Raw genomic sequence first — 15,701 nt, forward strand, 5'->3', positions numbered from 1 at the left:
ATGATGATGATGATGATGATGATGATGATGATGATCGTTGATGATGATGATGATGATGATGATGATGATGATGATGATGATGATGATGATGATGATGATGATGATGATGATGACCCGTGGACAATGCTCCAAGATGTTATCCAAGTACCTGATTTAGATAATTGCAGAATTACTGAAACGACCGCTGCAGTAAACCGAAAACGCTGCGTCGTCTACCAGTGAACTGATGTGCATATTTCGAACAACTACAGCCACACTCAGAATTCACAATGGGAAAGGTAGAGGGAAGTATTCTGCCCCGACTGCCGACCAAAGCTGTAAGATACTCCCCAAGTCCGGTCATTTTATAGAGGTTGATAGCCCGAACATCTCCCTTGTCCGTGTTGCGGCCCCCTTTCCTTACAAACTGAAACCAGATTACTCTAGTAATCCAAACTTACAAAAAACAAGGCGCAGACAAGTCAAGCGAGCTTTATGTGGTTTGGAATACGACTATTGAGTCTATCAACATAGAGGCAACGCCATGAACTACGATCATCAAACTGATGGATTACGTTCGACGTATGTGGTATGCCAAGTTTGGTGGACGATGTTTTTCACACGGTGGAAACGTAACGATACATGTCTAGGATGAGGTGACGAATACCGAAAAACGACAGACTGGTTTCAAGAATAAATAAGGACCTGCACAGTATCTGCATCAATTAATTAACTTCTAGAAAGAAACGAATATTTTCACCCAAATTGATGTCGAATGTTTATGTCCCATTGTGACGTATTTCAGGCCGCCGTGATTGAAGGACGAGTGGCGCTATATCGCACCACTGACCAACCACTCGTTACCGAACGATTTAGTTTTCAACTATTATCCGGGAGGTCACGAGTTCAAATTTCTCTGGAATTTCGTCAGATACCAAATGATAATTCGCAACAAGGATGAAACGGCTGTACAGTGTTACTCGCCCTATCATCACAGACTGGTTTCACTTACGAAACTGATGATACGTCAACAAAGTCACCCAACACATGAAGCACGGAATTTCAGCGACCACCTCGAATAACGACCGCCATGCAGAAAGGACCACATTGATCGGGTCTCACGAATGATCCCTCTTTGGAGAAACTGTATGAGTACTTTATACGAAGAAACAAAGTCATAAATGGACAACGGTTACCCCACACGAGGTAACTGAAAACAGCTTGAATGCATGTGCAAAGGTGGAGGAGAAACACCCAGTTTTGCGGGAGAACACAGACACCACAGTGTGGATTTACCGGTAACAGTTTTCATCCACCCCAGAAGATTAGACTGGGCAAGAAGAGCGTGCATCGCTTCTTGTTTGGCAGTATCGAATAGGCTGTGTTGAATTGTTCGAGCAGCACTTCGTTGGACGTCACGCAGTTTGGAGCGCCCAGTGCTCAGGGCACCTGTGCCCGCATAGATACGACTCACTTGGTCACCGTTGAGTTGCCAGAGCTGATGTGGAAGAGGAAATGGTGATGAGTAGGCATCAGAGAGCACGAGAACAACAAAACAATAAGACTTCGCGCCCTATCCAGAACAGACAGTCGGGACTGGTGAGTGGAGATACACATGTAAGACTGCGCCCCCTCACCGAGATATGCCACTTAGATTTATTTAGTAATATTAACATTATCAAAATACCCTTCAAACATAATTGAAATGGAATCTTCTAGTTATGTGTCTCCTTAGTTTGGACAACTTGGACACCAGAAGACGAGGTTAGCACTACGCCAAAGTAAGTGCCCCCGAAGAGGTCGCTTTAAACTGAATCCCACTGCGGGCGATAGGATGACATCTAAGATATCAATAAGGCCTGTACACCGCAGTCATCATCATCATCATCATCATCATCATCATCATCATCGATACCATGACATCAGTCTTCAACACTGATGTTTCGCTGCGTACAACCATGATTTATTGGAAGGCATTATTAGGAAGAAAAAAATAAATGTGGAGAGGTATGGGACTACAATAATTCCGAGGTGCCTACACCTTGAGACAGTAATTCAGGCAATCTGGATGGAAACCGACAACAAAAACGCCACTGCCATCGGTTAACAGCCATATCTTGCAGCTGTATAGAAACTGACAAGAAGAACGTCACTAACATCGGTTAGCGGCCACATCTTGCAGCGTCTTCAACCAGGCGAAATGGGGATCACGCGGCCCCCATCTTGGTGGGCGAGTAGCACCGCAACATCCCAAACGTTACGTGATTTCTTTCATCCCCTCTGCCAGGTCAAGGGTTGACCATCTCTCTGTTTCCGCCACTCTGAATTGGGCATGGAAAACAGCAGGCTCTTCGGCAAGCAATGGTTAGGGATCGGTAACACATGTGCCAACCAACGCAGCTTCTGGTGATGGACACATTCTTCAATGGAAGTACCTGTTGCACAACCGAAAACTCGCTTCCTAATTGCCTCTTTACGGATACGCCGACATCAACCCACACGAACTATGGTTCTGAGACAACGACTGTCGAACACTTGAAGACGTCTCAGTTCCGCTGCTCGAACAGCCCAATTCTCAACCACACAACAAAACAGCCCACACTGTAGCCTGATACACACGTCCCTTGGGATTCAGGGATACACCACTTTGACGCCATAGGTGTCTCAAATTAGCAAACGCGACCCGAGCCTTGAAGATTCGTACATTGACCTCATCCGTCACACTACAGTTGGAGTTAATACAACTTTAAGATATGTGAAACGCTCCACAACTTCCAGTACCTCCCCCTGGATTGAAAGTGGAATACTCAATGACTGCATGTTTAGGGACATGACCTTCCATTTTGTGGGTACAAAGTGTACACCAAAGGACGGGATAACTATGGTCAATTCATCCAAAAACACTTGCGCCTTCTTCCCTCTTCAGAGACAAGAATGACGTCGTCTGCATATTCCAGATCGACAAGGTTCTCGACACAGGCTATGTGAACACCGGGGTTTTGAAGACCGTCGTTATTTCATCGATTACGAAATTAAAAAGGAATGCAGAGTGGGCATCCCTGAAGGTCATCGCTTTGCGTACGGAAGCTTCTAGAGAGCTCTCCTTATACTGTCACACGCCCGGAAGTCTGAGAACACAAAAAGCTCATTATGTTCACAAACGTTCGGGGAATTCTTTGATGGACAAGGGTGTTAAGGAGTCGAATTCACCCTGGAAATCCAGGAATATTACAATTGTAGGTCGATTGTGCGTATGGCGTTGTTCTACCAATTGAAGGAGTGTGAAGATTTGACCAACGCAACTCCTATTAGGCAACTCCAGATCGCTGTTCTCGAGTCGGTGTTTGATGAACCACCATAAGGCGACGAAGCACAATTGACGCCAACAGTCTCGTTACGACGGAGGTTAAGCTGATCCCCCTGTGGTCACCATACTTACTACGAGCCCGCTTTTTGAAAACGAGCACTATCATCGGTTCTCCCCAGTTGTCTGGAACACTTTTTCCCCAAATGCAGGCGAACAGGTCAGACAAGAGATGACTGAGAATTTTACCCCCTTCTTGGAAAATGCGGGGGACTTTTTCCCCAAATGCAGGCGAACAGGTCAGACAAGAGATGACTGAGAATTTTACCCCCTTCTTGGAACAATGCGGGTGGGAGGTCATCCGGACCAGAAGCTCAGTGGTGCCTGAGAGAACACATGCAGTCGTAAACCTCCGAGACCGCAGCTGGTAACACGTTCAGAATCCAGGGTTTTACGTCAACTGTGGGCTCCGGATGAGTAACAGCTGGTAGCCACCACGGTACAACCATATTCATTACGCACGTTAATTTCTTATGCGTACCGGGAATTGATTACACAAGCGGGTAAATGACGGATATGCGACTGGACACGGCAGTTACCCTCTTGGCTGTCAGACACGCTTGTAAATACCTGTGAGGATGCTGCTCCATATACTGATAGCTGCTTATCATCCACATTGATGTTTGTGTATTTTGTCGAACATTGTTGTGTAGTACGATAGTAACACCATTCCAGTACTTTTGAAGTGAGGAGGATGGCAGTTAATATTCGCATATGTCTATTGTTGACAGCCGCATGCACATTGTCATGATTTCTGACGGCGATACGGTGACCGATAAGGCTCGAACGAACCGAAAACGACTTCTGTTCATGACAGAAGTCATCAGAGATAGCGTCAGAAACGAGGAAAAACTAACCAGCAGCTCACACTGTGCACACTTTTCAGATGGAACTTGGATTTTGTCACCGAACTTCGGGCACAGTTTGACGTACAGATGTTCCGGATCCTATTTAAAAATGAAGTTTCAGGAGTGTTAGTTTGTCGCACCGTCCGCTCCAGTGTAGTGCTTCGACAGGCGGGTCACACCAGATGAGAATGATCTAAGTCTCCAGGACCACAGTGGCGAACGACGAACATGCGAAAACGTATCGGCAGATGCGATTATCTGGGTCAGACAGCCATGACAGCAGTTCTTTTCGATGCTTTCCACTCCCACTCCCACTTTCAGTCTGCACTTGGGTGTACATAAAGGTCGCAACCCCAAGTAAAAGTTGAGTAACGCTGGTAATGTCGTCTGTATCGTGTTCTCAAGAAATTCCATGTTCAACTGGTCTACGAGCCACGCAAATACCAGTGTTGGTTATAAAATATGGACATCGATAATGCATGCCGTTCAAGGGGCCGGTTCATCTTTTCCTGAGACTTGGGCACAACACAACCAAGTAAAGCATTATGAAATAAGCCTTTGCGCCCGTAGCAGTAAGGAGACCGAAGTTCAAATAAGAAACCCGAACACATCGGGATAGCGTGAATTCTACTAAACAAGCCGTATTTTGGAGTAATCGAAACGTATCTCCACTTCTGAGCAGATGCAAAGGTTCACCAACAAGATTCCGGCAATGCCGTAAGATAGAACAAATGGATGATCAACCATATTGTGGCGTGAACTGCTTCCCGTCGTGCAGAGATATCACATACACTCCCTTTTAACAATCACTTACTGTATTGCATAAGTATTTGCTGTATCTTTAATAGGTCCTAATAAATTAACAGAATAATCCGTAGTTGTTTGTCCACCAGTGTTATTAAATCTACATTAGCTATGAAGAGGAAATTGTTTCTACTGTTGAGAAAAACTTTTATCGAAAAATTTTTGTCGTTCGCACCGTCCACCTCGTGGGGAAGGGGGGAGAGTGAGGAAAAAGTCGATCTAATCTGAAGTGATCACCTCTAGGGTCAACAGCAATCAAGGCTATCGGTTATGATCACCCGATATAATTGGACTTTAGTCAAAATATACCTATCATGTGAAATTCAACAAACGAAAAAATGCAACATACCTGGCGCAGGCTATCGACGAACCGAGTGATTAACATTTGTTGATTTTTCGTCGTCACATTTAGACTTTGTAACATACGTGGTAGAACAATGTGCAGTCCGACGATGGTCTGGACCGCATTTGTTCTATCCAAGCAGTCAACACAGTTAATTCGTAGCTACAACGAAGAGTGATGAGATAAAAAGATCAAGGTGAGCGGACTGTGAGCATTTTCCTCCGATAACGGTAACACGGATACCAAACCAAAACGTTGGTGGCTTTTTACGCATTCCATAAAAGACCAGTTCAGTAAACGCACCAGATGCAGGTGAATGATAAGAAAAGCCTTGGCAAAATGGTATCCCTATTAAATTCGATTTCAATATAAGTGGCCATCCACATTCGTGACAACGGTACAGTCAAGCTAAAGGAGACCGAGGCCGCAGCATGAGTAACCGCAGAATAATAACCTCAAATCAGAAGCTACCAACTTTTAACTTGCAGAATATCACCGATGTTTACCGTAGGACACCAGCCGACCAGTGCATACGATGGGTGGAATTAGTGTGCAGCCAAACTCCCTCACATTTTTGGTGACGGAATTTTCGCTAAGTGAGGGATATATCAAAATCCACCTTGTGCGCATCGTCATGAGCGAGGGACCTCTAACTCACTGGTGACACTGGGTAATCCATCAGACTAACATTTCAGGAAACAGGACTCACTGTGTTGACAAGCATAATGAGGGGGAACCAGCTAGGCGGAATCCCAAGGCCACAGGGAAATTCACCAATCACAAGACACGTCGAACAACAATTCAGTATGAATGCCATCCCGAACGGCCAGATCAAGATCAACTCTGTATCAATTCATGCAAGAGCACTTCCACTTACTGTGCACTGGTGATATCATCTTGACTGGTGATGAAACGTTTGCAACCGAACTGCTGAGCTCAGCGAACAAACCAACGGCCATCATTTCTACAACCTGAGCTACCGATATTCTCTTCAGTTACATGGAAGGGGATACTACATACAACATCAGTAGACCAACGGTGTCGGTAATTAAGAAAAACTCGATTCCAAACCAGTCAAGGACCACTTATCAAGCAACTCATTACCGGCTACGTTTAACACACTTCCTCTTATAAGCAACCTTTACCTGAGGAAGATAAGTTCTTGGTGATTTCCAAACTATTGCACTACGAACAAAGTGTCCTCTACTCCCTGACAGGTCACACAACGTAAATCTCAAAAGAAATAAGGCTTGCGATTCAACATGTAAACCAACATGGATCTCCTCTGTTTTTGTATGGGAAACACTTTAACCCAACAAAGTAATAACCCCAGCACAAACTAGATCAAAACCGTGCATGTGGTACACATCTGTAATCTTGCGATACATAAACCATCTGAGGTCGACTCATACAAAACATGATAGGATATGGCGAATAATTCAAAAATCTGACTGGTCACACCATTTTGTTCTTTAGCATGTGTTACAACAGTGGATATGGTAGTATCGAAGGTTTCCCCAAGGAATTACTTTATTCCACCGAAAGTGTGCATAGCAGGACAGAACATCCGAAAGATTTCGGATGAGTGCGCTGTTAGCCATTTCTAAGAGTGTCACGGAGAGCACAGTAGAAAAAAAGAAGTGAATAGCCAAGCGCCTAAAGAAAGCGTACTCATGCAAGCAAATGAACCTACCCGAGACTGAAGGAAAAGACCAACTAGTTGTTGGTCATTTTGAGGACACTCGGGCAATCTAAGAATTTTCAATGAATAGCAAAAACTTAAAAATAGTATTATTGGATCGCCCATCTGTAATAGTTTTAAGGCGCCCAGCTACCATGCCACTTGAAGGAAGCTTAAGGGCCAAAATACTGCCAGGTTGCTCAAGCCTAGACAGGAGCAGTCGAGATGCACGGAAGTTTGGTTCAGCACTTTATCGTCGTAACCTCAGAACTATCTCATTTGATGGTCACCTTTTGTCTCATACTTTCGAGTATAAACTCATGGTGGTTGGGACCGAAACTCTTTAGCTTCCTTAGACCTCCTCATTAGACCTAAGCTCCGCCTAAGCATCGGTTCATCACGTACTTAGAGAATCTGAACTTGCAAGCAGAGCTGAGGATGGAGAGCGTAGTGGGCATCCCAAGTGGTTTTTACCCCTAAATCAATGGTACGCAAACTGAGCGGAAGATCAGAGATTTCATTATACACGTCTCAAGTTGATGTTCGTCCAAGGAAAATTTGCATATAAATTTTATGGACACACCCTTTGAACAGAAAGCGAGCATGTCTCAAAAGTATACTCATGCCAAACTTCCCAAAACAGCCCAAGTATTTGGGAAGTTAGCTGAGCATTCCAAAGAATCGAATTAGGACGTGACTACATCGTGAGATGGAACAAATAGCAACAGGGTGCTCAACCAGATAAGTAATAAAGTGTAAAATGTAAAAAAATCTACACTAGTTAGGTATGCTACCAAAGCGGGTAGCAAAGAAACACCTAAAATGTATGCAAAACGAGGAAACTTACAGTGCCCGTTTGCCAATGAACAACCTTGTCATCGACGGCGTGAAAATAGCCCCAACTGTCCACGAAGCGTTCCAGTTGCTTCTGCAGCCAGTCCAGACTTTTCTGGCCTCGTGATTGCACTTCCGAATGATAGTCGAATATTATATGGCACACACTGTTCTGGGAGTGTTACAAAAAACAGTGAACACCATCATCGTAACGGATGAACTTCACAGAACTAAAAGAAACGAAGCTACACGATATAACCTACACCCTGCTCAGTGGGTCACCAAGTCATCACCAACACAGCCACGTATGTGTAATAGGTGCCATCTAAATGCCATAATGAGGGCAACACCCGGCGTGTGTATTTCGCTCGCTAGATGCGGATGAGCCCTGCAACAGACAATATTTTTCCGACAGTTCTATAGTAAGATTATGTAAACGAGAGCATTTTGAGGCTGATAAGGTGGTCGAATCCCGGAAATCTGGGCTATACGATGCCTACAGCCCTTATTAGGATGCAACATGCGTGAAATCGGTCACGTAACCTTGTGGTCAACAGTTTCAGACTATTAATCACAGGAACACGAATCCGCCAACCAGTCTCGGACCGCTGAAGTACTTGTACTGTTAGGGACGCATTAAGCTGTTTAGCACGTTGAAACAACCTCACTGCAGGAGAATAGTCCAACTGTCATTGTAACGGGTCACCGGCCATTTCTAGGGGCTTGGAATGCAGTCGGATCTTGATACGAAATACGCGGGGGAGGATCCCTAAAAATACAATTCAAAGCCGTTCATCCCTAGTGGCAGGTTGCTGCAAACGCGTCATCACTGTGACGCCACAATGACGTACGTAGCGTGAAAGTGGAAGATGAGATGAATCATTCACCGAATTTCAAAACCAAACGACGAACGACATTTGGGAAAATACGGGTGAAAACGTGGTGGAATAAGCTCTCATTAGTAGGCAAGCACTAGACCCCTTCCCCACTTCATTTCTCTTTACTAATATGGGCTTCACTTAAGTTGTACGGCAGTGAACTACTGATGCTTAGCATGAATGTTGCTGCCAATAACTATGACAATACATACGACTGTCAGCCAGAGGCTCTCATGCGGTTAGTGCTTGATTGCATTGCGTCCCTGCTTTACTACTTGCAGCGCCAGGAGTAGTAAGAAATGAACTAAGAACCTCGTCGACTGTGTGGGCAAGAAAAAGGGACCACCAATAATATGATGATACTCTCACATCACCAACAAGAGGGATTCACATGACATCACAGTTTTTCCTGCCTCCCACAAAGCTCCAACCACCGGAAATTTCGAAAACGTCACAGAAACAAACCCAGGAGTTACGTCAATCGAGTTCAGCTAGGTTAAGAACAAAAACGGCATATACGTAAACAAGCGTCATCCTAGCGAACAGGTGTTCGTTTGTTCTACATCGCAGCACAATCAATAAACAGTAGAGACTTCAAAAAATCATCCGTTCATAAATTTGGTGAAAGTTAGGCGCCGGAAACGAATACTGTTAGGCTGTTGGTATTCACGTTGAATATCGAACCACATTCAACCTAAAACTACATGAATCGTGTTCCGGACGAGTTTTGAAATAACCGCTGCGTAGTGAGCAAACGTTTTGGTCGCGTGAAGCTGTGTCCGACAAGCTAAACTTGAACCTACATGGGTGAAGGCTAAAACAATGGTTAAAATAGGCCAGACAGATGAACAGTTTGATGACGAGCTAAGCAACCGACTGAAACAAGCTTTATGCACAAGAAGGTCAAATAGGAGGTAGTGAATCTCTTAACATTTGTTTAACGACCACCAGACTGATGTATACTAGCTGAGAATTAGCTTTTGGTGAACAGTCATAACACTTCCACAAGAATTAAATCAACGGACATTCGAATGTTAGCTCGTATCAGAAGTGCCAAAAAGTGTCAACTGAGTTTCTTAAGTACGCTGTTACGGGGGTCGATAGTATGGAGAATCGGTATACATGTTCCAAAAAGCCACAGGTCAACTACAAACCAAACAGGTCAAATGAAATCAGTAGCTGTTAAAGATCCAGTTTTGAAGAACTGGGCGTTCTGATGTTGACCGCTTGAGATCGTCCTCAAAGGTTGAGCAGTCCCAACGGCAGTGAGATCGTTGGAAATTGTGCGGCTTGTTTACCCCTTGATCGTCACTGAAGGCAACCGGAGGTAAAGAGGATCGGACTCAGATATTCCGTCGAATGCCGGTCGTCAAATAAAACTGTTATCAATGGCTGTGATGGCTCTGTAAATAACCGATTCAACAAAACGAAGCCGACATCTGCCAGTTACCACGACTTGGTTCCAATGGAACAGTAATGCATCTGCGTTCTATACAGTGCTTAGTGCTTATCCAATTAATCCAAACATTCAGACGGCAGCTACATACAATGAAATATTCCAAAAGTGCCATTCTTGGCCACCTCTGGATTAGAATAAGCTCGGTGCCTCAAGTGCAAAAAGGGGAATTTTCCAGTAAAAGGACGGGTGATGGATTTGCGTCGTACTTTTAATTCAGGAAATGACCATATTTAGAGACAACAACATTATGGACTGCGTAATCGTAGTTTGGACCGATTGTTCGTACTGCCGATTTGCCTCAGTGGCGAAGAAAATGTGACACACTGTGGTCCTTCCAGAGCACTTTGCTAAAATTTACACCAATAACACTTGCCCTACAGGCTCGCAACTTCACGCAGTGGATGTTAACATTGAGGATAAACAGTACTTTGTCCGACTCTGCCCATTCCACAGTCATGTATGCAGTTCCTGAGAGAACAGGTAAAAAAAAATTGCACTAGAGACAGCAATCTGTAAATCTGTAAGTAAGTTATCAGTCCAAAAAGGTATCTGCTTTGAACTATGTAATGATGGAAGTATAAGACGTTATTAGGTAACAGTCCGTCTGCTACACCTTGTCTGAATACAGCTACGTTGTTTCCCGTTCCACGTGGAGTTCTCTGGAGAACCCACCATAAAACCTAATAGCTCGAATTATGCCGGAAGCATCTAGTGACCCGATTTCTTTCTTCTATCAGTTGGGAAGTCACTTCATTTTTTAAATCAAGTCTAATTACGCGTTTGCTACATGGTTTCCACGTAACTTTCTAGGTAACTACGAACTGTACTGTATTCAAAAGCAACCGTAGCAAGTCACAGTCGGAGGACATAGAACAGAAAACCCACTCGTCCTGGGCGGTCCACTGTGGCGACTGGCTCCTGGAGATTTCTTTGAAAGAAGGGATTTTTCTCATCATTGACTTTCCCAAGGTATATTCACAAGCGACACCGAACTAGCACTTTAAAGAATGAAAGTGCAATTCCGTCATACCAGATCTCATCATTTCAATATCCCCATCCACCGGCGCCTATAAGCATCCATTTCAAACTCAGCTACACCGATACCCCTCATCGCATGCATTCGGCGACTGAGGGACCGCCGAAACAACCCATCCTACTAGTCCCGATTTGACACAGATTTATGGGTGTCTGGGTGTCCTGCCCCTAGGTGCAAGGTCCAAACTCGGTGAGAATGGCTGACACGATCAGGCTTAGCAACAAACGTGGGCCTATCTGCGACAAATGACTTGAAAAAGTACCCGGGATCGGTTCAGTTACCCTATTGTCTCGTCACAATCATCACCAGGTCTACTTTCATCATCCTTACCGACATCAATGCACCAGTATTAAACTATGTTGCTTACTGGACATACAATCATGAGAAAAAAACGCACTACAGCTGAAAGGAAGGGAATGTGCGGAAAATTAGCGGAAAAAAAACGATAACCCTACGGAGTCCGAACACACAGACGACCGTCCGATTAGAGAGTCGGACGCAATAAATAAGTACAGGAGCAGAGGTTAGCTAAACCGTTATTGAAAAGATTCCATCCACCAGCCTAAACATAATCTTTATTACATAGTATCTTCGTTAGTTAGTTAGTTATCTTAAACACACTAATGGAAAGCCTTTCAAGTTCTCTTTTGCGGACTAGCTGAAATAGCCCCCGAACATTCCCGATTAGTACAGACTCTTCCTTCTGGTTCCAAACGCCTATGACCATACAGAATTTTGCTTTGAACTAACATTACACGAACAATCTGGCTGAATTACGCTCCGATCCTGATGGAATGCAGCGTCTCACGTTGAGGAATGACAATCACCGTTCCGAAATCTGTGATCAGAAACAGCATAAGAAGTTTCCAACATCTTGCAGCGCTGTGATTGTGCCTCCCAGTGACGATCAATGTTCTCTAATGGGGTCACTCGTACAGCTCAGCATGGCGAACTTTGACAGATCGCTTTAACTTGTCTCTTCAACTTCTGAAGTATTTCTACTGCCAAACGGTGGGCTCCATCAATAACTTGACCGGGGGGAAGGGGTTTAATGAAAGCCTAAACCGAACAAGAGCGTGGGCTTAATCGCTTCGAGTATTCCAGAATGACCGGCAGACAAGAACTGAACTCGTTTATCGGTAACTGATGTGATTTATTCGACTCCATGATTGCTCGGAGAGAGGGAAACGTCAGATAACACAACGGAGCCCACTGCATCCAAACCCAGCACTGCTGAGGAATAAATATGGGTCAGTACAACGTTGCGAAAAACGTTCACTACTACCATGAAGTTTGGTGCTGAAACAAGTCCACAGTCAAGACGTGTCTGTGATAAACTAAGTCTTCGGAGATTACGACCATATATGAGCTTTTGTGGTAGACAAGAGGGTGGCAAGTTTTCGGCAGAAACTGTTTTCGCTGAATCGGGGATGCAGCTGGTTGAAGCATCAGTGAAGAACAATTAGCGTTTCGATCAAAGTCAGTCCTTACTAACTGGACAGTCAGACAACAGTTTCAGATGTCTACGGGTATCCAGTCGAGCATAGAAACATCTGATCGTGAATTGCGAGCTAGGCTAGTGCCGGTGTAAGCCACTGCATCTGCCGCGGAATCACTTGAAATTCGCAGTCTGTTGTGTCTAGACAGTGAGGGTGCTGTAGGCTTGATTACTGTCTCGGAAATGCAACAAATGTCTATCGCTAAAATATCTACAGTGAATACAAAAACAGGGCGCTCAGTATCCGCACAATGGAATTGAATTTTCGAAAGCCACAATGTGTCCTTGATGTACCAAAAGAGACAGGTAATCGCGTTCCGAGTATGAGTTTAAACCGTTAAGCCCATTTAAGCATCCCGGGGTCTCAACGACGCTAGGAAAGTATTCCAACAGACTTTTTCGGCCAGAGGCATGATTACTTCAGTGGACAATGAAATTTGGTGAGCTGCGAGAATATGGATGTAGATTAGGACGGTTTTTGGTTCGAGCACATACGCAACCAACTGCAACATTTTGGCGCAAAAAGTTTGATTCCACTCGCAAAGGTTTTGCCACTAAAAGCATTGTGCGGCCAATGGCTCCCAGGAAACAGCTTGCTCGCCAGTTTGTTTTGAAAACGGGCACGTTAAAGGCTAAGACAAAACAGAAGGGCGGGGGGCTGAATAGCTGATGCAAGGCGACAGATGTGGGTGGTCAATTTGCTGAGTGTCTGACTGGCGTGTCCGCAGCTGAGATCTGCAGAGGAGCGATCATTAAGCGGAACAGGAAGGGAGTCAAGAGATAACAATGTTCGGCCTTGTTGTTTGGAGGTGATAAGGTGATATCACCGAGCGACGATCGATGTGACATAAAGATACTTTGATTTGTGTAATTCATAGTTGAATATGCGCTGAAGTACTGTAAGGATGTCCAAAGAGAGACAATTAAGGTCCTCTACCGGGCTCAAAAACCTGACCGTAAGGCACCGGTGGTCGGCTACCTGAGTAGCCCAAATTTTGAGGAACAAACTGCCACGTTTGTACGAACTCCTAACATGGAGGGCTAGGAGACTGCCTTTCAGACCTTTATCAAATGGCCAACCTGAATGTCATACCGACATCCTTCAGTACAGCTCGGTGGGTTGCCCAGGATCGTAAATCGTCAAACCATGATTGGTTCAGACCTTTTCGTGACAGTATACGTTGTTAAACATTATGCCTGATGAAGACCATGGTATTGCTAATACAATTGGCATACTGACCGTTCCAGGGCGATCCCCGAATGCTGGCCAGAAAGGCCACTTTTTTCAGCTCTCAAAGTAGATGTCTAATGCATGGAGTGAACCACCCTTTAATATAAAGATTACGATGTTTCGCAGAGCGTGGTTTTTCTTAAAAGACCTTTGCAGACGATAAAAGTTACGCGATGATTCTGGTAACGTTTGAGAAGCCATCTCATTAAAACAACGTTCCAAGGAGACTCCGTCGATCCCGGAAAATCCTGCCGTTTAGTAAAACCGCCTTTTGTATATTTAGGTGAAGCCATCAAAAGGTTGTATTGTACATTTTTCCTGATGTCACGTTTCACGAAGGGAGCCAATAAGGGGAATAAAATCCTGGAAGCTGCAATCCGAACTCTTATGAACTTTGAGTTCGTAATATGGTTGCTACGACTTCTCAACAAGCTTTGAGAAAAAACAATCGACTTTGATTGATTCTAAAAGCGTCCATCATTTACAAGTGATTAATTAAATACTGACCTCCAAAACATGTGACAACTCTACCAAGTATGCTGGACAGTTCAGTCGTATTGATGTCCAAACAGTAACAAGGGCAGAACAAGCCACTGGTTTCACAGCATACTACTCATAAGGTTGCTGGAAGGTCTTTGACAGCCGATTACAGCAGTCGCCTCTCTTGAAGTTCGCAAGTAGGCGCGGTCAGTCAAAAACCCTCCGAATTCGGTGTAAAATCCACCAACCAATCACACACTGTGTAGTTGAAGGTCGAAGGGAGAGAAATTCGCTCAGTCAGTAAGATTCATTCGTTTTAGCCGGGAATACAGAAAAACGATCGGAGCGCCTCAAAGAAACAACGACCGACTAACAGCCAACCAAAGAACTGAACCAATCACAAGCGGACTCGAACCAAAGCAGAGTTCAGAACAGTGTCGAAGACGATTGTTTGCCCACTAATAAAAACCCTTTGTGTTTGACGAAGAAAATATAGTTCGATATCTCAACTGTCGTGCTAAACGAAACATGAAGTGGGCTGTTTGAAGCACTTAAAGATATCTTCCCATTAGTACCAGTGAAATTAGTGTAGGAAGCCACCCTTTTCTTATTTTTTTGTGGTGCTTTTTCGCCTCTGAGCAAAACTCGTGTTTATAAAGGTCGAATTTTGAGACAGTATTTACTCATCGATCAGCAACTGCGTGTTCCAACTTCTCCCCTCGAACGGCATTGGTTGTTTGATGCTTTTGGATAATTATTTGATGCTAGTTGGGTACATCTCAACAGAGATCAATAGAAAACGTTCCAGATTACTAGTTTCTGGACAGTATTGGGATGAAAGCCGGGTGACGGGATGTTACTTTTGTTGCACGATTTCCCAAGGTAAAGCAATATGAAGACATTGTTTACAATAAGTAATGAGCTGAGAAGAAACTGGCGGCTCAAGTGTAGGTGCAATAGGTAGTATTCGACAGACATGCGGCACGATGGACCAAACTGCTGTCAACCATCATGGGCTTCGCAGCACAACATAGATTAGTGGATATGTAGTAGCACAGTGACGTATTGCTTCAGAATCCCACGAGCCCCGTACAAATTATGAATATAGATTTACATGCATTCCATTCCTAGTGTCCATTAGGTGGTGAACTAAAATCCATTTCACCACATGCCCATCAATCCAATTTTACGAAAAATGTGTGATGAAATTATTTAAACTCACACCCGCGTGAAGATCAATAGGTCTGATATGTTGCTAAGCATCAC

The 15,701-nt window shown here is 44.3% G+C and overlaps 1 protein-coding gene across 1 annotated transcript in view; it reads right to left on the reverse strand.

Moving 5' to 3' along the window:
* The window catches only part of T265_13046 (hypothetical protein), a gene marked incomplete at both ends in the record, with an annotated part of 71,740 nt that overhangs the window by 43,871 nt on the left and 12,168 nt on the right, over nucleotides 1–15,701 (reverse strand). The window contains 3 exons of the mRNA XM_009166890.1: nucleotides 1,276–1,477; nucleotides 5,345–5,500; nucleotides 7,867–8,025. Coding sequence (XP_009165154.1) covers nucleotides 1,276–1,477; nucleotides 5,345–5,500; nucleotides 7,867–8,025 — 517 coding nt within the window. The remainder of the gene's footprint in view (nucleotides 1–1,275; nucleotides 1,478–5,344; nucleotides 5,501–7,866; nucleotides 8,026–15,701) is intronic.

The sequence above is a fragment of the Opisthorchis viverrini genome, assembly GCF_000715545.1.
Source record: "Opisthorchis viverrini unplaced genomic scaffold opera_v5_31, whole genome shotgun sequence".
NCBI lineage: Eukaryota > Metazoa > Platyhelminthes > Trematoda > Opisthorchiida > Opisthorchiidae > Opisthorchis > Opisthorchis viverrini.